Here is a 21,286-nt window from a genome sequence, read left to right on the forward strand (position 1 = left end):
GTTCCGGATCATCACCTCATCTGGAACTCCATGCATGGTTAATGAGCTGCACCTCATATATTATGGTTCACATCCCGATCATCACCTTGTATTTTCGCTCTGTTCGTTTGTCTTGTCAGCCAGCCAACCAGCCAATAGTATTGTTCTCTCATACAAAATCAGTACCAGCCACCAGCTACTGGCCAGTCAGCAGTACTATTCTCTTATAACAAATCAGCACTAGCCAACAGCCACAGCCAAATGAACACAGCGAATATATGAGGTGCGGAGATGCATCTTACTATTTCTGAGGCCCAATATCTTCCACTTCAGCCTGGCCCAGTACTTTCATAGACCCAGCTCCAGCAGCCCCGGCCCCCGTTCGTTCGCCAGCCAACGTCGGTGCTCGGCACAAACCGTCCGCGACTTGGACGCCAAGTTGCCGACTCTGACCCGAACCCGTGACCGCCAAGGAACCGGCCGGGCCGCGCCCTGCGACTCCCCGTCCTCTCCCGGCGTATAAATCTCCCAGGCCGCCCCCAATCCTCCCACAGCAACCAAGCCAACGAGCACGATGCGTCGCGAGGGCCGCCAGCACGGGTGGGTGTTCGCCGTCGACCGCAGCCTGGTCGACCCGGAGGGCAAGGTCCGCACGCGCGCGGTGCAGGTCGAGGGCGCGGCGGCGGCCAACGGCGGCTTCGTCAGGGCGCCGCGCAAGCCCACCAACCACTCCAAGCCCGCAGTGGGGCGCGCGTACAAGGCCCTGATCGGCAAGGGGGAGGCCGGGTCCGGCAGGGGCAGGCGCAAGTTCAAGCACGACGAGGTCAAGATGTACTACCTCGAGGACGAGGTCCGGGGCGCCGAGGACGCCTTCCACGACGCGATTGTGGAGTTGTGCTACTACTGACGCGGGTCGCGTGGCCCCGGCGTGGCCTCGTGCATCGCCAGGAACAGGAAGTGTAGAGATCGATGCAGGCTTTTGCGTCTGGAGTCTGAATCTGAGTGTGTTTCGGGATGTGAATCTTTGTTGCTTCAGTGAATAAACTAGACTTTGTTGTTATGGGGTCTCGATTGTGATCCTAACTCGGAAATCAATCTTGATGTTCAAAGTCCAAACTGTAAAGGGGGATGCCAATGTCAGGCGTGTTAGCTTACTGTTTTCAGTCCTAAACCTTTTTGAAACGATATTGTCAAATGTGTGATAAGTTTTTTTTTTGTCTATTTATAATTTCTTTGAAAAAAAATTATGAATTGTGACCCTCGAGTACCAACACTACAGTACAAATAGTCGGCAGTAGCAGTCTGGAATTTGAATGTGTTCCGTTATGTGGATCTCTGTTGCTTGATGTTTTTAGTCCAGAGGTCAGCGCATTTGTAACTCAAGCTGAATTCCCAGTTTCCCATTTATGTCGGAAATCAAAATTGTAATGTTGAAATTTGCAGCCTAAGTTTACTCTATTCAAACCTACAGAGTACACCCATAAATGAAGTTTGAGGTCAAATTTCGGTAAAAGGCGGGGCAGTCTTCGCAGCATATTGGCAAGCATGATGTGAATATTTCAATTCATCCCTTACTCACAAGACCAAAAAAAAAAGGTAACACACGACTTCACAATAACAGGGCCCGTCGCACGTCGCAACAATAGCTACAATAAAGGCGACAAGAAGGAACGAAGCACGATTCCCTCTATTCCTGTGGACTTGGACCACACGATGGTGTTCTGGCATGTTCATGTGGCGGTTGCAGTTCAGGAGAATATGCGCTGATGCCTGATGCCGAGGGCCGTCCGCCAGGACGACCCTGAAAACACAACAAAAGCCCACGCATACCCACACTGAAGGTTGACGACAGGGTTACTCGGGTATATTCATTGGAGGTTCCAGGGTCTCCACAAGACCCCGCAGGTCTAGATCCTTATCCTCGAACTTCTTCAAGAAAGGGTGGTTCTGCGAGAACAATAAATGACAATTCAGCACAACTTACTCAAAATACAATGAGACAGTCAGATTCATTAGAAAGTTAATCAGTCAAAAGGGAATGCTGACCAAGAGTTCCGAAGCAGACATCCGCTGAGCTGGATCCTTTTGTATGCTGCAAATCAATATAGTAAAAAGGTATAAGGCTTCAATATATTACATTAGTTGATCTCAAGATGTGTAAGTTTTCTCTTATATGAAATTTATCATGAAATTTAAGATGACAGTAAACAGAAAAGAAATGCATTAGTACACTGTATAACAAAGAAAGTTTTCTAGGGTCGGTACAGTCACAACCTCACAGTCCAGGTTGATCAATCTGAAAACACCATCAAATGTAAGGTCATGACCATCAAACACGTGTGCCTCAAACTAAGTGTTGACAAATTGAACTTCAGGTTTTAGCTAATGTACTACATGCTGAAGTATCAACTATCAACCATAAATGTACGACACTAACATGCTAGCTAGCATAGAATCCTAAGCTCCCTGAAAAATACCCACCAACTGCAGCTCCACAGTGAAGTAAATGTTAAAAAGGATATTATCTATCGCAAGGGAATGCCCTATTTTAAGAGCTTCACCCACTGAGACATTACTTGCAAATTAATCCCACATCTGCTTGATGTGCAAATAATAATGGGTCAATTGCAGTGTTTTCAGCAGATAATCAACTCTAGCATTAAAGGTTGTAACAAAAGGTCCCATGATAAAATATGGCTTAAGTGGGTTTCTAATTATCTGAAAAATTATTGGAAAACAATGAGGAATTATGTTCCATTAATTAGTGAAGCTCAAATGCATACACCACGGAAGCTATGCAGAAAAATATGTTCATCCAACAGGTGCAGAATAAATTTATTAGATGAAGTCCTCTATCTGTGAGGATCAATTGAATCACCAGAAATATTGCATTTATGTCAATAAGCAAGTGGCATCAAGCAGCTTTATTAACAGCTTCAAATATTTCTGCTAACAAGCATAAATGCATTAATTAAATTAATTTTCATGTCCAACTTATAAGAAAAGAATGTTTAGCGTACCAGGAGGAGATAAATGAGCAGAATTCTGGAGAGAACTGATCTGCAGGTGCAGAAGGTGGTGGCTGATCGACAATAGCCTCAAGTAGTTCATAAAAGCTTAACCAACCTTCTCCTTCTGAAGGTATATAGGGGAACCGCCCAATGGCACACTCAAGTATTACTAAGCCCAAACTCCATATGTCACTCTTGTAGTCATATGAGCTTCCGCTAATACGTTCAGGCTGAAGAAGGAAGAAAATAATTCATTGATGAACATAAACTAGCAGGTAGCAATCACATGGCACAGAACATGATGAATTCAACATACCGCCATATAGTTGTAGGTTCCAACAAATGTATCTCGCTGACCCATTGAGCTTGCTAGCACCGCACTTACCCCAAAGTCAGTAATCTTGACTTCCCCTTTACGGTTGACTAACAAGTTAGAAGGCTTTATGTCCCTGTGAATCACGTGCCTTTCATGATGAAGATATAATAAACCCTCCAAGACCTGAATTAACATAGAACTACTCAATGTTAGCTCTGCAAGAATGTAATCTTGAGTTTCAAAAGATGATAAAACATAAATGTGAGCTTATTCCAAATACAAAACAAGTCAAAGAAAAAAAAACAAAGGTCAACTTTATACAAACCTGCTTACAGAGTACCGCAAGGTATGGTTCCAGAACTGTCTTCACTTGCTTAATGATGTCTGCAAGAGATCCACGATCCATGTACTCAAGAACAAGATATATTACACCATTGTGGTAAAAAGATTGATGGCACAGAACTATATGAGGGCTTTGTGTTGCCTGGTTTATTTTGAGCTCTTGTACTATTTGTTTGCGAACTGACTCCTGAATGTTCATTTGAATACCCTACAGGAGAAATTGTAATACTGTTCACTCAATCGAGCTATAGGTCGTATGGTTGAAATAACATCACAATCCTGAATCCAGTCAACAGAGAATTCCAGAACTTTTCACTTGCTAATGATATTTGCTGATGTACTATCATTTGTTAGCATCAGAATTCATTGACAATTAGCTTATCCACAGATTTTGCATGTAAACATAAACTGGCACTGGAAAATATGGCTATCCTATTCATTTGGCATTTCCACCTCATTTACTAGAGTGTATGGTGTAAAGTGAAATGAATGTGTCCATGTCATTGCAGATATGATTAAACAAAGACACCACATGATAAGACACAGAAAATTCTGATTGTCAGAAAAAACACATACCATGTGCCATTTAAAGAAAAAGGGGTTACTTTTCAAACCAAGAAATACAATAATAGAAAAGCAGAATAAATTTAACAGTCTACATCTAGATGGTGCATATTCTACATCTAGACGGTGCATCAGCTGTGTAACCACCAGATAAATTTGGACAACAGGAATTACCTTTAAGGCATACAATGTACCCACCCATTTGTGCCTCACTAGCTGGACAACACCACCACTTCCTTTACCAATGACTTGAATCATCTCAAGATCATCCATTGATAACTGCACATCTTCCACTTTCAGCTTTGTTGATTCCTGGGGGAAGAAAAAGATGTGATCCAATTCAGAAACTGCTTGACAACCAACTAAATTATAGCAGTACAAACAAAAAAGGGGAAAACAAGAACCCCTCACAGGAGTAGAAGTTAAAAATGGAAGACATTGGGGACAATATATCATATATCATTCAAACAAACAATATATTATTCAAACCAACTAGAAGTAGTTCTAAGAATGCTGTCAAAAAAACATAACTGGGATATAATGCTTCTATTTAGAGAAGCGGTTCTATTCTGAGAAATGGGATAAAAATCTATACAGAAACCATCCCTAGAAGAGGAGGTTCAGAAGACACCAAGTCTTACGGAAATAAGTAGCACCCAAGTTTAGAGCTAAGGTAAAGATCTGACTAAAACCATTTGGAAACACAGTAGAAAGTATCCAGGCTCATACAGGAACATAAAGGGCATGGATCAACGGACACCTAACATAACTAATGAAAAGAAAAAAATTGCAGATATCTTTCCAACTAATAATAATGAACACATAACAATAGGTGTCCTCCATTCTGTTTCACTTCAAACAAAAAGGGCAGAATTTAAACCCTATGTCCCTATGCACGAATCCACATCTGGGCATCAAGATAAACCTGAAACAGAAAGTAGATAAAGGGACTCCTCCCGAACTGCGCCATTGCACGGATTTCATCCTTTCTTTAATAGGACTCGGATTCCATCATTCAATCGACAAAGTAAAAATAAAAAATCTGAAGAAATGGCCTGGAATCCAACTGCTATCCGTGCTTCTATTATGTACATGTCACCACACGACGTACATTCTGAAACAATACTAATGCACGGATCAACAGAGGACAAAAATAATTCTCGCCGATCTGGAACTCACATCTTCATCCCCATTTTCCTCGGAGATAAGCCGCAAGCCGCTTTGATTAAGCCGCAGTTCGCCATCCTTGAATGTGCCACTCGCCGTCCTGCAGAGAGGCACCAGCTATCAATTTCAGAAACATAATTTCACTTTGCGCATCAACTTGTGTGGATGAACAGTCCAATCCAACGGCCAAGTCGAATCGAAGGATAGACAGAATTAGGCACGATCTGGTCATCTGGACCTGGAACTGTAAGTAGCATCGGGAGCACTCAAACAACGATACACAGAGAGAGGGAACAACCATCGCGCTTATAAATACCACCTTAGCAACTCAAATCACAAGGATATCAGAGACTGATCCAAAGACAGAGAGGGGGGGGGGGCAGTTGAGGGTAAGGAATCGAGGAGACTGACAGGAACTTGTCGACGGGGCTCTCCTGCACCGGCACGGAGAGCTTGAGATCCTTGAGCGGCTTCTTCCCCCTCATGGCCTCGTCGTCGTCGGCGCTGTAGGGTTAGAGACGGGACCGGAGTCACCGGACTGGCTGCTCGTGCTCGGGGAGGAAGAACCGAAGAAGGCGAGTAGACCAGGGAAATAAAGCCTGTCTTTTCGGGACAGTGAGTATGCACGCTGGGCCTTCGAGTCTCCTTCCGCCGCTGCACGGTGGGATCACCGTGTGCTCGCACTCTGACGTCGAACTTACGTACAGGTCAAACCGTCAAAGCACGTGCTATGACCACTGTATCAGTCTCAAGGGTTTTTTTTAAAAAAAAGCAAAAACCATGTTCATAAAAACAAAACCACCCTTATGTTATTTAGATTTTTTCCTTGAGTTTTCCACCATGAACTATTTTGTTGAGCACGTATGCTTTGTTCTATGGCAAAAAAAAAAAACACCACGATTTGGTTGTCTGCAAAATCATTTACCACGTTTATAAATAAGCTTAATCACAGTTTGGTTCTATGGCAAATAAAAAAAACCCACAGTTTGGTGTGGTTCCGACACACACGCAGTAGGAACCAAATTTGTAAGAAAACAAATCAGCAATTTGTTGCAATGTTATACTTTTTATGTAAAAATAAAAGAAAAAGAAATGTTATTCTAGATGATTATCTTTTACTCATATAAAAAATTAGATTACATAGTTTTACTATCCTCTCCGTCTCTAAAATAATGCAACTTTAATTCACTGATGAGTCAAATCATTTTAAATTTGACCAAATTTATACAAATAATATTAATAATTACATAATAAAATAACTATTAATAAATTAGTTATTAATATATCTTCATACCAGATCTATTTAGAGTTTTAAATATTAGTAATTTTTTATACAAATTTAATTAAATTTAAAATTATTTAATTACTGTGAGGGCAGTCCAACGCAGCTGACTAGGATAGTTTTTTTAATTAATAGAGCTGCCACGTATGCATTTCGGTGATGTGGCGAGGCAATGGATGATGAGAGAGAAAGAAACCGTTTCTTGATCGAGAAATAGTGGTCTTGTTTGGTTCGGTTCAAGAGCTAGGAACAGTAAACTTTGACCATTAATTACAGTGTCAAATAAAGTCAGTTTACAAAACCAACTTCAGAACCCCGCGCTAGTGACCTTGAAGAATCTAATGAGGCCTTTGACCGCGCGATTAGAGGATAGTTACTGTAGCATCACTGTAACAAATCATCGATTAATTACCGCCATTAGATTCGTCGCGAAAAGTTACACCCATCCCTAAAAAGGTTTTGCAAATAGATTTCATTTAGTGATTCATGTATGCGAGATTTTTTTTTCGGGTTGCGTGCGTGCTAGTTTCCTAGCACAGCCAAACAAGACCAGTGTCCACGCGCGCAACAAGAGGAAAGAAACCACCAGTTCCGCGTTGGGGCGAACATCTCGTTTCCACCATTTCTGGGCCTATGCTGCAGAGCTCGCCGTCGTAGTCTAGATTGGCCCGCTGCCGCCCTGCACAAGCTCGCCAGCGTCGCCCAGCTCCCGCAAGAGCTCTGCCGACGCTCTGCTTGTTGTTCGTGCGCAGTCGCACCAACCCGCGGAGGTCCGCCACCGTCGCTTGCCGGCAGGACCTCAATTCCTCGATGTTGGCCAGTCGCGGGAGCCCCGGCGCCGCTCGTCCCATGGAGGTCCGCCGTCTCGCTTGCCCGCGGGACCTCGGCGCTTGCCGGTCCCGGGAGCCCCGGCGCTGCTCGGCCCATGGAGGTCCGCCGTCTCACTTGCCCGCTGGACCTGGTTGCGAAAGCCATGGCGCCGCTACCCGTGGGTGCCCCGTCGCTTGCGTCGGTTGCTTGTGGGGCATCGCCATTGCCAGGCCGTATGAGCCTCTGCGCTGCTCGCCAGCAGGTGCCCGCCAGCGCTACAGGGTCCGTTTGATCTCCCACGCTCGGAGCTCTTCCTGTTGGTGCCCTCTGTTGCACGAGAAGAACAGCCGAACAAGATGGGCTCGTAGGACAGAGAGCAGAAAGATTGAGAGAGGAGAGGACTGGTCAGAATTCGTTTGGGGACCACATAGAGAAACGGTGCGGGGGGTGGAGTAGTTTCATGGAAGAGTTTCTAGCTGATTCGGCAGCTATGGAAACTGGAAAGTGAGTTCAGAGTTGGGACTGCCCTGAGGACTACATTCCAAGAAAGTAGTACCGGAATACTAGGGCCGTGTTTAGTTGTGCTCCATAAATTTTTTTTGAAAAGACATCTTTTTATATTTAAAGTACTAAACATATACTAATCACAAAAATAATTACAGAACTCGTATGTAAATCGCGAGACGAATCTAATGAGCCTAATTAATTCGGCATTAGAGGTTATTTACTGTCTCATTACTGTAGTAATTTAGCATCTGATTACAGCCTAATTAGGTTCATTAGATTCGTCTCGCGATTTACAGGCAGCAGTCGCAATGCGTTTTTTATTTCGTCTAGATTTAAGTCTCCATGCAGGTGCCGGAATTTTTTTTGGAATTTTGATTTTTACATCTAAACACGGGCTAGCTCCCACCTTTACATGAAAAAGTGAGAGGTATTTACTATACGGTTGCTTAAAAAAATTTGCACGACACCCATCCAATCAAGCTGCCGTCGTAGGCTCATCGCCGCTCTATTTGGTTCCTATAGCGCATTTAATGCTAGGAGGGAATTTTGTATGCATGAATCAATGAAATAAATGAAATTTATTTATAAAATATTTTTATAGATAGCTATAATTTTTCGCAATAGTCATTTTATAATTATACAGTCAAAGATCTCCTTAGATACATCTCGCGAATTAGCACAAAAATAATAAAATTAGTTTTGCAAACTTTCTTTATTTAATATTTTTAATTAGCGACTAAAATTATGTTAAATTTTAGCATAGCGCGAAGCAACAGGGTCTCGTCTCTTCGGTTCCGTTTCCGTACTTGGTGCTTGTGCTCCCGGGCAAACGTTCGGGCCCAGCAAACTTCCCAGTCCGGAGCCAGGGTCCCAGTTGACAGTTGACTCCTTTAACCTACCAGTGCTGCGGGCTGCGGCCACCAACTCCCGAACGCAACGGCGGCGATGAGGAAGCCGGCGGTGGTTGCGGCGGCTACGGCGGTGTTGGCAGCTGCTGCTGCAGCCGCCGTGCTGGCGCGCCAGAGGCTGCGCGAGGTGAAGCGGTGGGCGCGTGCGGGCGCCGTGCTGCAAGACCTGGAGGCGCGGTGCGCGGCGCCGGCGGAGCGGCTGCGGCAGGTGGCGGACGCGATGGCCGCGGAGATGCGCGCGGGGCTCGCCTCCGACGACCCCGAGGGCGGGGACGGGGGCGTCCTCCTCAAGATGCTCGTCACCTACGTTGACTCCCTCCCCTCCGGGTAATCTACGCCGCCTCTTCAATTCAGACCCGTATAGGTATAGCCGATGCCGATCCGTCGGGAAAGTAGTGACTAGTGAGACGTGGACTTGTGCTACTGCCTCTTTGTTCCCGGGTCAAACGGGGGACCCTTCTGTCTATGTTGGATGGTCGTGCGGTTGCTGTCAATCTGCCATGGACCTGTGGTTTATGCTGTGCTTTAATCTGACGGCGAGGGCGTTGACAGCAAAACTTTTCTTAAAAAAATATGATTGCTTTTGATTAGCAGGCTTTGTTGAGAATGTTGTCCAGTAGAGCTATCTGATAGGTATCAGTAGAGTTTAGGTCTGCGTTTTAGTCTCAACTGTACAGATTGAACCATTATTTTGCCTGTTCAAATGTGCCTTTCAAATGTTTCATCTGTTGCATGAGCTGGCATTTTTAGAATGTATAGTACATCTGACCTCTGTAAGGAAAATTTTCTAGGGATGAGAAAGGGCTATTTTATGCCCTTGACCTTGGAGGAACAAACTTTCGTGTTTTACGAGTTCAGTTGGGGGGCCAGGAACAGCGAATAATCAAGCAAGAATCTAAAGGGGTGTCCATTCCTCGGCATTTGATGTCCGGAGGTGCAGATGTAATAGTCGCTTCCATTTTAAATGATATATTTCTTCAAGTCAATTTACCATACTGCACTATGTTTTGGAATTTGGACATGTTTTGGTTTTAGGAACTGTTTGATTTCATCGGTGCTGCATTAGCAAAATTTGTTGCCTCTGAAGGTGAAGACTATCATATTCCTGAGGGCGTGCAGAGACAACTCGGCTTTACATTCTCCTTTCCAGTGAAGCAAACTTCAATTGCCTCTGGCACTCTCATCAAGTGGACAAAAGGTTTTACAATTGATGAAATGGTCAGTTCTTTTACCTTGCTTATTCAAACCAAACACTGTAGAGAATATGATTTTGTTGTTCAAGGTACGGGAAACTGCTGTGCATAATCCTTATTCAGATAGGGCAAATTTTAGATCTTCTATTTTGAGCTACATGTTATTTTTAATTTTTTATGTTATATTCTAAGTATCTATAAACAATTTATTTCTCTCTTGTTGCATTGGAATCAGGTTGGCATGGATGTTGTGGCAGAATTAAACAAGGCTATCAAACGTCAAGGACTTGATATGAAAGTGACAGCATTGGTTAGATTCATTTGATCCATAAGACCCTTTATTGGATTATGAATACGTTTTGCAAACAATATGTTAAAATTTACTGTGCATCACTCATGCCTTAGTTGTCCATTACTTGTAGAGACTGATATATAAAATGCTACATGGCAGGTCAACGATACAGTCGGGACATTGGCTGCTGCAAAATATGCGGATAATGACGCTATTGCTGCAGTAATACTGGGTACTGGTACGAATGCGGCATACATAGATCATGCACAAACAATTCCTAAATGGCACGGCCCACTTCCCATGTCTGGAGATATGGTGAGTGTCTTCACTTCTGCCCTGTGAATCTGTGATTGCAAGATAGGCTTATGCTTCAATGATAGGCTTGACATACTTTTATGAGGGGGTTTATTAGTAGCTTTGCTTCTGAACAGGTGATAAACATGGAATGGGGGAACTTTAGGTCTTCTCACCTTCCTCTGACTGAATTCGACCATGCCTTGGATGCAGAAAGTTTGAACCCTGGTGAACAAGTATTGCCATTCATATACTATACAGTTTATGATCTTTCATCCTTTTGTTGGTAATGACTGTGTACCAATATGGTGCTGCCAGATTTATGAGAAGTTGATTTCTGGCATGTATATGGGGGAAATTGTTCGAAGAATCTTGCTAAAAATGGCTCAGGAAGCTTCTCTTTTTGGTGATGATGTACCTCAAAAACTTGAGATCCCATATATCCTAAGGTATGGCTTTCAATCACCAATTTGTCGTGAATAACTTCCTGTTGACTGCTCATAAATGTGCAATTGACATTTGAAAGTACAAGTTGGTTTTTGTAATTTTAAAGCCGTGCCTGTCGGGTGGCTGTCCTAGTGAGCTGAATGTGAATGGTGCCAACACGAATGCAAAATATTAGAAATTAATGAACATATTAACTGAGAAAATCATGCGCCTGGTATTTCTTGACTTCTTGCAGTATCTATGCACTGCAAGTAAACTTGAAAAACAGCTGGTGCATCTTACTCCATAGCAATGGCTAAATTGGAAGAACTTAAACTAAAAAAAAATGGAAGAGGTTTTCACCAACCCTGTGCTGGTCAATGTCAATCACTGCTGGAATAGATACACTGGTTTGATTTAGCCTGCAGTTAGAAACCAGAAGTAGCAAAGCATTTTTCTAAACCTGTGAGTATTAATTGAAATCAGTAGAATGTTAATATGCTTCTGTAATTTCTACACTTTCATTATCTAGTTCTTCTTCTCCCCTGAATTGAAGCATGACCTGTCAGTTTTTCAACTAAACTTAACCACTTGGTTTGACACAAGTATTACTAACTAAATTGGTCTGTGCTGTATTCTAGTACGCTTCACATGCTGATTATGCATCAAGACACAACACCTGACCTCCAGACAGCTGGGATCAAGCTGAAAGAAATCTTGGGGGTATTCATCTTTTAGCCTTGCTGTTAAATTATCCTACTACCCGTTCAATCCCTACAAAATACCTTATTCTTGATCTGTTTTCAGATACAAAACACCTGTTACAAAACAAGAAAAGTAGTCGTGGATGTTTGTGAGGTTGTTGCCAGGCGTGGTGCACGACTTGCTGCTGCTGGAATCTACGGCATCCTGAAAAAGCTCGGGCGAGACACTGTAGGCCCCGACGAACAAAGGACAGTGATTGCTGTGGATGGCGGAGTTTACAAGTACTATACATTCTTTGCCAAGTGCATGGAGAGCACGCTGAGGGACTTGCTGGTGGGAGAGGTGGCATCCTCTGTCGTGATTAAGCTGGCAGAAGATGGATCAGGCACTGGCGCTGCTCTCTTGGCAGCCGCCTATTTTCAGTGCCTCCAGGATGATTTATTCAGCCCGTAGTTCCTTAGAGTTTGAATCTATATGCAGGCATGAAGCTATTAAAACATGCCACTATTCGGTATCAGGCCTACACAGCTGCCCCAGTTGTTTCCAAGGTATTTGCACTCATTAATCTTTCTGAACTGCTTAGGTATAATATTTTATTCCCGAAGTTCGAATTGCACATCTTGAATTTGTGCATGGACCTTTAGAAATTGCTGGATAACATGGCAGGTTTAAATTGATGGTGCTGGATAACAGGGCAGGTTTAAATTGATGGATTTGTTTACTCTGGCAAAAATAATGTCACACCCGGTTTATGAAGGAAACCGAATGCATTCTCATATGTGCGCCAGGATCAGTTTACACACATACCATAGACAATAAAGCGAATATCATAACAATATCATAACGAAAGAGAGTATTAAAGACTTTATTACATAACCGAATGTCTTAATCTTAGGAAAATAAGAAGCGTCTCAGAGTAACAGCGGAATCTTCAAGCACAGGCAGTCGACTGGGAGACATACGCTTAGTAATTTTCGAAGTCTTCTGGATACTCTGGGCAATTGTTATCTTGGTCTGAACGGCGTTATGCAAGGGTGAGTACACTTATGGTATGTACTCAACAAGTGGCAAGGAAACAACTATATATTACATGTAAGGCTGAATCAAGGAATAGCTGACATGGTTTAACTGCGATAAGCGCTTTTAATTGATCAAATTTTATTTAGCAAGCATTAACTAGATATAAGTTTATACCATTATCCCAAGTAAGAGTAAAGTAATAGCAATATCATCATAAATAGTCATCATCAACAACATAAATAAAGCATCGATTTAGATCATCTTCAAGTTCAATTATCATGTGAGGGTCCAAGCCGCTCTTGACCGTGAGCACGGCTAACCGGTTAGTTTTAACTCTGTAGAGGTTGTACACTTTTCCCACAATTCGCGTAAAAGGTCTGAAGAACTTTGAACCCAACTACGCATGTGTTGATCAGACACAATACCACACTTCCGATGTATGGTTGCATAGGGACGCTACGAGGCCTTTCCAAAGAATCTCTATATGTAAGTGTTGGTCTCTACAATTGCAGTCCCTTAAAAGACACAGTTTCCTTCACCTGCTCCATGACACAAGCCCAAACACCACCAAACAAGCCACCCCAACACTACATATAGTTCATCTAATTACTTAGCCAAGACCTGAGCCATGTAATATTGTTGTTGTACTGCTTTCCTGGGTGGTTCTCCATGTTCCGATTAATCATATGATCTTATTAACAACATTAACCATAGAACATGAAGTAACATGTATAGCATTTATATCATATATCTCTAACCATGATCTAAGTATAAGCAACTAGCAAAGCTATCCAACATAAATAAAGTACCCAAGTTGATCAAGGCATGGATAAACAAACTAGGCATATTCTTAATTGTGTTCCCATCATATTATAGACACATGCATGCAATATAGTAAATGTGAATAAATCGTGAATTATTTGGGACAAAAAGTATGATCAAGGGGCAACTTGCCTTCCTTGAACTGCTGCTGCTGACCAACGTCTTCAAAGTCTTGCTCTTGCTGACCCTCGAACGACGCGTCATCTACGCATCACACGAGCACATACAAGCAAATAATTGCAACAAATAAGAAATAGTACACCAAACAATATAAACAATACAAAACAAGGGTATAAAACTATTCTACACGTTGCAAGGATCGCGTGAGCGTAAGATTCGTCGAAAACGGATTTAAAACGGTGAAGTTATGGCTAAAACAAGGCTCTAAGAGCTTATTTATGAAAAACAGAAAGAAACCGATGACCTAAATGTAAATTTGTATAAAAACTCAGGGGCTAGGGTGTAAAAAGAACTCCTAGGACGACGGGTTATATTTTAGAAAAGTCCAGGGGCTAAAACATAAAAAGAAAGGGCTGTTTTATAAATATTTTCCTACTGACTTGGACCGCGGGTTAATTGTATAAAACTTCAGGGGCTCTTTTACAAAGACACCAGGGTTGACCGGTATGGGTTGGTTTGACTCGGGGATGGGTTAGATCTGGGCCGTCAGATCTAGATCTAGCGGCCGGGATTGAAAAGGGCGTCTAGCGGCGGTGCTGCGTCGCCGGCGACGAGGCTCGTCACCGTCGGCTCGCCGGTGTAGGCCGAACTCGGCCGTCCAGGCAGGGTTTTATGCGCGGGTTGGACGAGGAGCGAGCTCGCGAGTTCGCGAACTCAATTAGGGGGTTTGGGGAAGGCGCGGAGGCGGCGAAGAGCTAGCGCGGCGGCGAGAGGCGGCGAGCGCCGTTGGAGTCAACTCCGGCGAGCGATTCCGCGCGCGGGAGAGCAAGAAAGAGAGAGAGGGAAGGGATCGGCGAGCTTCCTCTCACTGCAGGGAAGCTCCGAGGCGGCGATGTCGTCGAGGAGGCGGAGCGGAACGGCGTGACGGCGGCGGCGGCTCCCGAGCTCGAGCTTGCGGCGGCGCGAGCTAGGGTTTTGCGAGGGCTAAGGCGGAGGCTGCGAATTCGGTGGGTCTAGGGGGGACAAGGCGGCGCTATTTATAGGGCGGCCAAGGAGGCCTAGGCGTGCGGGCCCGGGAAGGCGCGGCGAAGTCGGCGCCGGGTCGGATTCTCCCCTGAGCTCGAGTCCGGCTCGGGTGGGAGATGGAAGGCGAACCCGACGGGTAGGGCCCGTGGTTCAGTGGGAGGGAGAGAGGGCGGCGCGGGACGGGCCGCGCGTGGGAGTGGGCCGCGAAAGCGAACTGGGCCGGGGAGAATGGATTCGGCCCGCGGGAAAAAAAAAGAAAAGAGAGAAAGGTTGGGCTGGATTGGGCTGCGGGGAAAAGAAGGAAAAAGAAAAAAGAGATTGGGCTGGGCTGGAGTTAAGGGAGAAAAAGAGAGAGAAGAAGAAAGGTTTTCCATTTTCTTTAAACTTTGATTCAAACAAATTCAAATTAAATTTGAATTCAAGGATTTCAAACTTGAAATGAACAACAAACAATAAAAAGATGCAAAGCAGCATGAATGCTCACAACCTATTTTTCCTTATATTTATTTTATGGCTAAGTAAATTATTTTAATTCTCGATAAATGCTCTAGAATACAAAGTAAAGTAAGTAAAACCTTAGCGGCCTATAACAAATTCAATTAAATTTATTTGGGCTCCTGAATTTGAAAATTAGGATGTTACAAATAAACCGAAATCACAAGAGCAATAAGAACGTGAAATGAACTAGTATTTCACACTTACTACATAGTATTATCATTACAGTTTAGCATAATAACTACTCTTACAATTCAACTTTTACAAGTGAACAAAGGCCAAAGCGAGGCAATGGAAGTAAACATAACTCGAAGCAGAACTCAGATGCGATTAACAAGTTTGCAGCGTAAACTAACAGTGGCAGAAATTAAAAAACGTTAAGATTCAAGAAGCAATAGAACTATACATTATACTAACCAATACGAGCAACTCAAAGTCTGTCCTCGAATTCGGACAGGGGCATCATGTCCTTGAGACCCTTCCTCCTCCTGATGTCCCCGACGAGCTTCGCTGCCGTGGAGCCCTCCTCTAGCGGGTCGGAGTTGACAGCTTCCCAGTGGTCGAAGACGCACTGCGGGAATGCCTCGCCGGAGGTCTCGGCACGCAGCCTCTCAGTGAACTCGAGCGACTCGGTGACGGGGAGGTAGGCCTTGAAGTTGACCAGCGGCGTGCCGGGCCTCTGCCTCTCCTCTATCACGCTGCCCCCGCTTCTTGCTCAGGAGGCCGTAGATGCTCCCCGTAGCCCTCTCCGGCGCCTGGATCTCCACGAGGTAGACGGGCTCCATGAGGCGCGGCATCGCCGTGAGCTTCGCGGCGTAGATGGCGCGCCGCGCCGTGGGGATGATCTGGGCGCCTCCGCGGTGGACGGCGTCGGCGTGCAGCACGACGTCGCGGAGCTCGAAGCAGACGCCACGCATGCTCTCTTCGGCGAGCGCGCCCTCCTTGGAGGCCCACTGGAAGCCGGCGACCACCGAGTCCCTGACCTCGCCCACGTACTGGACGCCCCTGCACATGTCGACGAACATGTTGGGGACGGCCGCGTCGGGACCGAAGCACCAGATTTTCCTGGCCAGGTCCTTGTCCCAGGCGAACTCCTCGGACAGGACCTTGGCGCGGACCTTGACCTCGTCCTTGGAGCTGACGAGCTCGTCGTCGATCGCCTTGGCGAGCTCTTTCTCCAGCGGCAAGGCCTCCACGTACAGGCGGTTGTGCTTGTTGGGCGATTTGCTCGTGACGGTGCGGCACGACCTGGCTAGAACTGTCTCGCGGTAGGCCACGATGGGCGGGCCAACGACGATCTCGGTGCCGCTCATGAAGTCCTGCTGCAAATCCTTGATGCAGATCTCAAGATGGAGCTCCCCCACGCCGGCGATGACGTGCTCGCCGGTCTCCGTGACGGTGCACGTCACCAGGGGGTCCGACTTGGCGAGGCGCTTCAGCCCTTCCACGAGCCTGGGCAGGTCGGCGGCGTTCTTGCAGGCGACGGACTTGTGCACGACCGGCGAGACGGAGAACTTCATTGCCTTCATGGGGTGCGCGTCCACCGCCTTGTCGTCGGTGAGCGTGGCGCTCGTCGTGATGAACCGGTCGAGGCCGACCAGGGCGACGGTGTTGCCGCACGGCACGTTCTTGACGGACTCCTGCCTCTTGCCCATCCAGATGACCGTGCGCTGGACCGTCTTCACGTAGAGGTCCGTCTTCCCGCCGGGAACGTAGTTGGGGCCCATGATCCGGACCTTGGTGCCGGTCGCCACCGTGCCGGAGAAGACCCGGCCGAAAGCGTAGAACCTGCCCTTGTCGCTCGCCGGGATCATCTTGGACACGTAGAGCATGAGGGGGCCCTCGGCGTCGCAGTTGCAGATGCCGGTGGCGTACGCGTCGTCGAGGGGGCCCTCGTAGAGCGTCTCGACGCGGTACTGCTGCGCCTCGGCCGGGGACGGGAGGTGGAAGACGATCATCTCCAAGAGCGCGGCGCTGGCGGGCAGCCACGCCTGCATGACCCGCTTCATGAGCGCCTTGTGCGACAGCTCCCTGTCCTCGGCCCGGAGCGTGACGCGGAGCTTGTCCAGCATCGGCCACAGCTTCTTCCGCTTGTCGTCGTCGCTGCTCATGCACGCATCGAGGACCTGCCGGATGGGCTGGTAGCAGAACTGCACGAACCCGCGCTGGCACGTCGGCGAGCCCGTCGGCCTGGTGGACCAGGACCGGGTGGCCGGGTCGAAGAAGTGCTCGCCCCACAGCCGCTCCGTCATCCTGGCCTCGTCCACGCCGAACTTGGCCGCGTACATCCTGGCGAAGTCGGGCAGCCTGAACGCCCAGCCGTGCAGCCCCGCCGAGAACACCACCGTGCCCTTCTCCGGCGCCACCTGGCAGTCGCCCAGCCCGCCGTCCTCGTACGTCGCCGCGATCACGTTGGCGTTCTCGATCACGCGGCGGAACGCCTGGTACGCCTCCTCCCCGCTCTGCTGGAGCTTCAGGAAGCAGCGGTCCATCTTGTTGACGGCGAGCACGGGCTTGATCCGCTCGGCGAGGGCCTGGCGGAGCACGGTCTCGGTCTAGACGCAGACGCCCTCGATGCAGTCGACCACGACGAGCGCGCCGTCGGTGATGCAGAGCGCGGCCGTGACCTCGGACGAGAAGTCGTAAAACGAATATGGCAGCATGCATGCTATTTCGAGTGATTTTGGTGATCGAATGACAACACAATCAATGGGACTAATATGATTGTTAAGATGACCATTCTCAGACATTTAGGTTCAAGTGATGACTAAGACAAGAGAAGATAGGCGTAGCGGGTCTCAGGGCAGCGCCCTGAAAGCTCTTCGGATCAGGAGCACCGATGCATCCGACGCTTGTCGGAAGAACCGATGCTATAATGTTTGGTGCAGAAGGGAATCGAAGCCAAGTCAGCCTATAAGCACCGGTTGAATCGACGGTCCAAGAAAGAGTATTGGTGCATTGAGTGTACTGTGTACCAGAGACGATGTCAAGTGCCCAGGAGAAGTTTCTTCAGCACCGGTTCAACCGAAGGTGCATCGGAGTATACCATCGGTGTAATGACGTCAGCAGAAGAGGAGAATGTTGTGAGTGACCGGTTTAACCGACGGGAAAGCATCGGTTCAACCGGTGGTCACTGTGTCAGCTGTCAGGAGTTCAACGGCTACTTCGGGTATTAGAGTGACCGGATGAACCGACGCTACCCCTGCCAGAGACATCGGTTCATCCGATGATACGCAGTTTTTCTGCTGATCGTTGGAGCAACGGCTACAAAATTTGGTGGCCTATATATATGCCTCACCCCGGCTATTTGAAGATTGCTGGAGTTGCTGAACATCCCACACACACCCAAGAACATCTCCAAGCCATACAAGAGCATCAAGATCATATCTTTAGCTTTTAGCACTAGCTTGTAAAGTGTGAGTGCTAGAATAGCTCTTAGTGAGTGAGATTGCAAGGCCTTGAGACTTTGTGTTGTGGTTCTCTAGTGAACCAAACAAGAGTTTGGTGCGCCGGCCTGCTTGGAGCTGCGAAGCTCGCCGGCAACGTCATCGACCATCCGATTTGGTATGGAGCGGCGACGACACTTTGTGTGGGGGACGTGGAGACCCCATCCTTTGTGGAGAAGATTCTTAGTGGAACCCGGGGCCAAGGTGACCGTAATTGTGTTCACGGAAGAGACTTGGTGGCCGAGTAGCAATACTCTTAGTGAGTGCTACAACAACGTAGATGTAGGTGTGCCTTTGTGGCTAACCGAACCACGGGATAAACATCCGCATCAAGAGTTTGCTATCTCCTATCCCTCTCATTAAGCTTCCACATTTCATACTAGCAATTCGTGTGCCTTTACTTTCATAGAATAGTTTTTTGATAGAAAAGGCTATAGGTTGCTAAACTCCTTTGGGATATGGGTTTCACACTAGAATAACCTAGTTGCACATCTAGATAGCATGCTTTACTTTAAGTTTTGTGCAAACTAGTTGGAGCCATAGGTTAAAATTTTTATTAGTGTCTAATTCACTCCCTCTTCCTTTTAGACTATAGCACCCAATCCTTTAAGTCGACGTGCCCGGGCGAGTCGACAAGGTTGATGAGGTACGACGACGACGACCCGCCGCGTCGCTCGCCCCCGAGGCGCTTCAGGGACTCCTGGGGCATCTCGTAGAGGAGGGAGATGCCCGTGGACTTATGGTGATGCCGCGCTCCGCCTCGTGTCCATCATCCGCACGTCGCCGGCGGCATCCTGCGCGATGATGCCCGCCGCGGCCACGAGCGAGTTGGTGAGCGTTGGCTTACCTGCGATCAGGGGACAGTTGCAGGTACAAATAGTCAAGGCAGCTTCCAGCTGGGATCATTGCTGAACCCGAACAGAGGGAGCTGGCTGGGCGGGAGTGCTGACCGTGGTCGACGTGCGCGATGACGGACATGTTCCTGATGTTATGCTTGTTGTCCATGCTCGCGCGGAGCTCGTCGACGGTGACCTTGACCATCTTGGATGAGGGCACCGGGAGATGACGCCAAAAATGAGCAAGGCCAAGAGTGGATTCTCTCCTGCAAGAAGAGCATGCGAGATTAAGCGAAGAATCGCAGAGTGGGTTTGTGACGGAACCGCCAAATTAAAACTCTCAATTAAGTGTAATGGTCGTCATTTGAACACATCGGACGCATTAGCTTAATGCTTTAATTTGACAGTACTTTCTCAGCACACGTCCCGATCGAAACAACACCGATAGTCTCACGCGAATGTAAGCGCAGATGGTACAAGCACGACAAATACTTGAAAATACAATGATAAACACATGACTCTACTATAAGTTTTACAAACCAAGTTTGAAAACATTCATAACTTACAAACTTTACATTACTGAAACTAAGGTTCGCATAGAGGAAAAAGGCCTACAGCTAACACAAGTGGACATCGAGGAGTCCCCTAACTAAGTGTCTGGCTCCACAACCTCCCATCCTTCTACGTCCCGACGGATGAACTTAATGCAACAGGGACAGAAGTCTACGTCTGTGTGTCCTGAAATAATGTTTCAACAAAAGTCCTGAGAAACTAATACTCCGCAAGACTTACCCGAGTACGGGTATACATAGCCCACATATCTAGACATGCAAAGCTTTATGCCTAGTGTTTTATTTTGCAGAAAAGACGCGCCTAAAAGTGTATTCTTATTTTCGACATTTTAGCTCCAGATTCTATATAAATTAACTAGGATCTAATATTTACCTAACCAACCAAAGCAAACATGGTAGAATATTAATCACAATTCGAAGCAGACATCAACATATATAATATATTCCCTGTTTCATCATATTACTACGATGTGACGCAGTTGATCAAGGTGCCCATGTCCGAGAGCGACTGACGGCGAATCGATTCGAATTAACCTTATAAGGTGGACCTAACCACACAGCACACGTAGGCCCTGTCGGACCACACGCACCAACAATTCCCCTCCCCGCCTCGAACTACACGACCGCCCCACCATCATATGGTCAGCCGAGCTCAACGAGAGACCACAAAAAATAAAACATGCATCCCATTTCTCCGCGACTACTCGACCACCCCAGGAGGTGAGTTGAAGTCATGTACTTTCGAAGCAAAACAGTACTAGGCTTACCGGTTTCGACTACCTCCTACTCCCGGCGTGCGGTTAGTACAAATTCAAACATAATCAGCAGGGCCGACAACGGTACGGTCCTTAACCGACACAGACGGAGCTACGCTTTTCTCCGCCCGGTCTCAAATTCTATCTTTCTTTCCTTCCGAGATTAGTAACTCATATATGGAAACATAAAATAACCTATATCTCACGAGTAACTGGAAATTACTCGACTTCTACCGAACATTATCTAGCATAGCACATCTATCGTCTGACATATACTAGTATAGAACTCATGGTACCTAAGGGTTATGCATCTAAGGTTCCATTCAACTCCTATGACTTTAATGCACAAGAATATATATATATATATATATATATATATATATATATATATATATATA

At 46.4% G+C, this 21,286-nt stretch overlaps 3 protein-coding genes and 1 pseudogene across 3 annotated transcripts; 2 read left to right on the top strand and 2 right to left on the bottom strand.

Annotated features, from left to right (window-relative positions):
• The first annotated feature begins 510 nt into the window (after window positions 1–510).
• LOC120673685 lies at window positions 511–1,164 on the top strand. The gene has a single exon (XM_039954647.1). The coding sequence runs from the start codon at window positions 554–556 to the stop codon at window positions 884–886; it is 333 nt and encodes a 110-aa protein (XP_039810581.1). The 5' UTR covers window positions 511–553; the 3' UTR covers window positions 887–1,164.
• A 296-nt stretch (window positions 1,165–1,460) lies between these two features.
• LOC120673684 (mitogen-activated protein kinase kinase 1-like) lies at window positions 1,461–6,014 on the bottom strand. The gene is made up of 8 exons (XM_039954646.1): window positions 5,791–6,014; window positions 5,392–5,479; window positions 4,387–4,524; window positions 3,632–3,856; window positions 3,307–3,489; window positions 3,000–3,220; window positions 2,026–2,071; window positions 1,461–1,926 (listed from the first exon to the last, which is right to left on the bottom strand). The coding sequence occupies exons 1-8, from the start codon at window positions 5,862–5,864 to the stop codon at window positions 1,834–1,836; spliced, it is 1,068 nt and encodes a 355-aa protein (XP_039810580.1). The 5' UTR covers window positions 5,865–6,014; the 3' UTR covers window positions 1,461–1,833.
• Window positions 6,015–8,854: 2,840 nt separating this feature from the next.
• Window positions 8,855–12,505, top strand: LOC120675616 (hexokinase-2-like). The gene is made up of 9 exons (XM_039956819.1): window positions 8,855–9,213; window positions 9,678–9,828; window positions 9,922–10,104; window positions 10,315–10,389; window positions 10,531–10,686; window positions 10,803–10,901; window positions 10,984–11,114; window positions 11,733–11,814; window positions 11,899–12,505. The coding sequence occupies exons 1-9, from the start codon at window positions 8,924–8,926 to the stop codon at window positions 12,247–12,249; spliced, it is 1,518 nt and encodes a 505-aa protein (XP_039812753.1). The 5' UTR covers window positions 8,855–8,923; the 3' UTR covers window positions 12,250–12,505.
• Window positions 12,506–15,709: 3,204 nt separating this feature from the next.
• On the bottom strand, window positions 15,710–19,813 carry LOC120675614 (annotated as a pseudogene).
• Window positions 19,814–21,286: the final 1,473 nt, after the last annotated feature.

This window comes from Panicum virgatum, chromosome 5N (assembly GCF_016808335.1).
Source record: "Panicum virgatum strain AP13 chromosome 5N, P.virgatum_v5, whole genome shotgun sequence".
Taxonomy (NCBI): Eukaryota; Viridiplantae; Streptophyta; class Magnoliopsida; order Poales; family Poaceae; genus Panicum; species Panicum virgatum.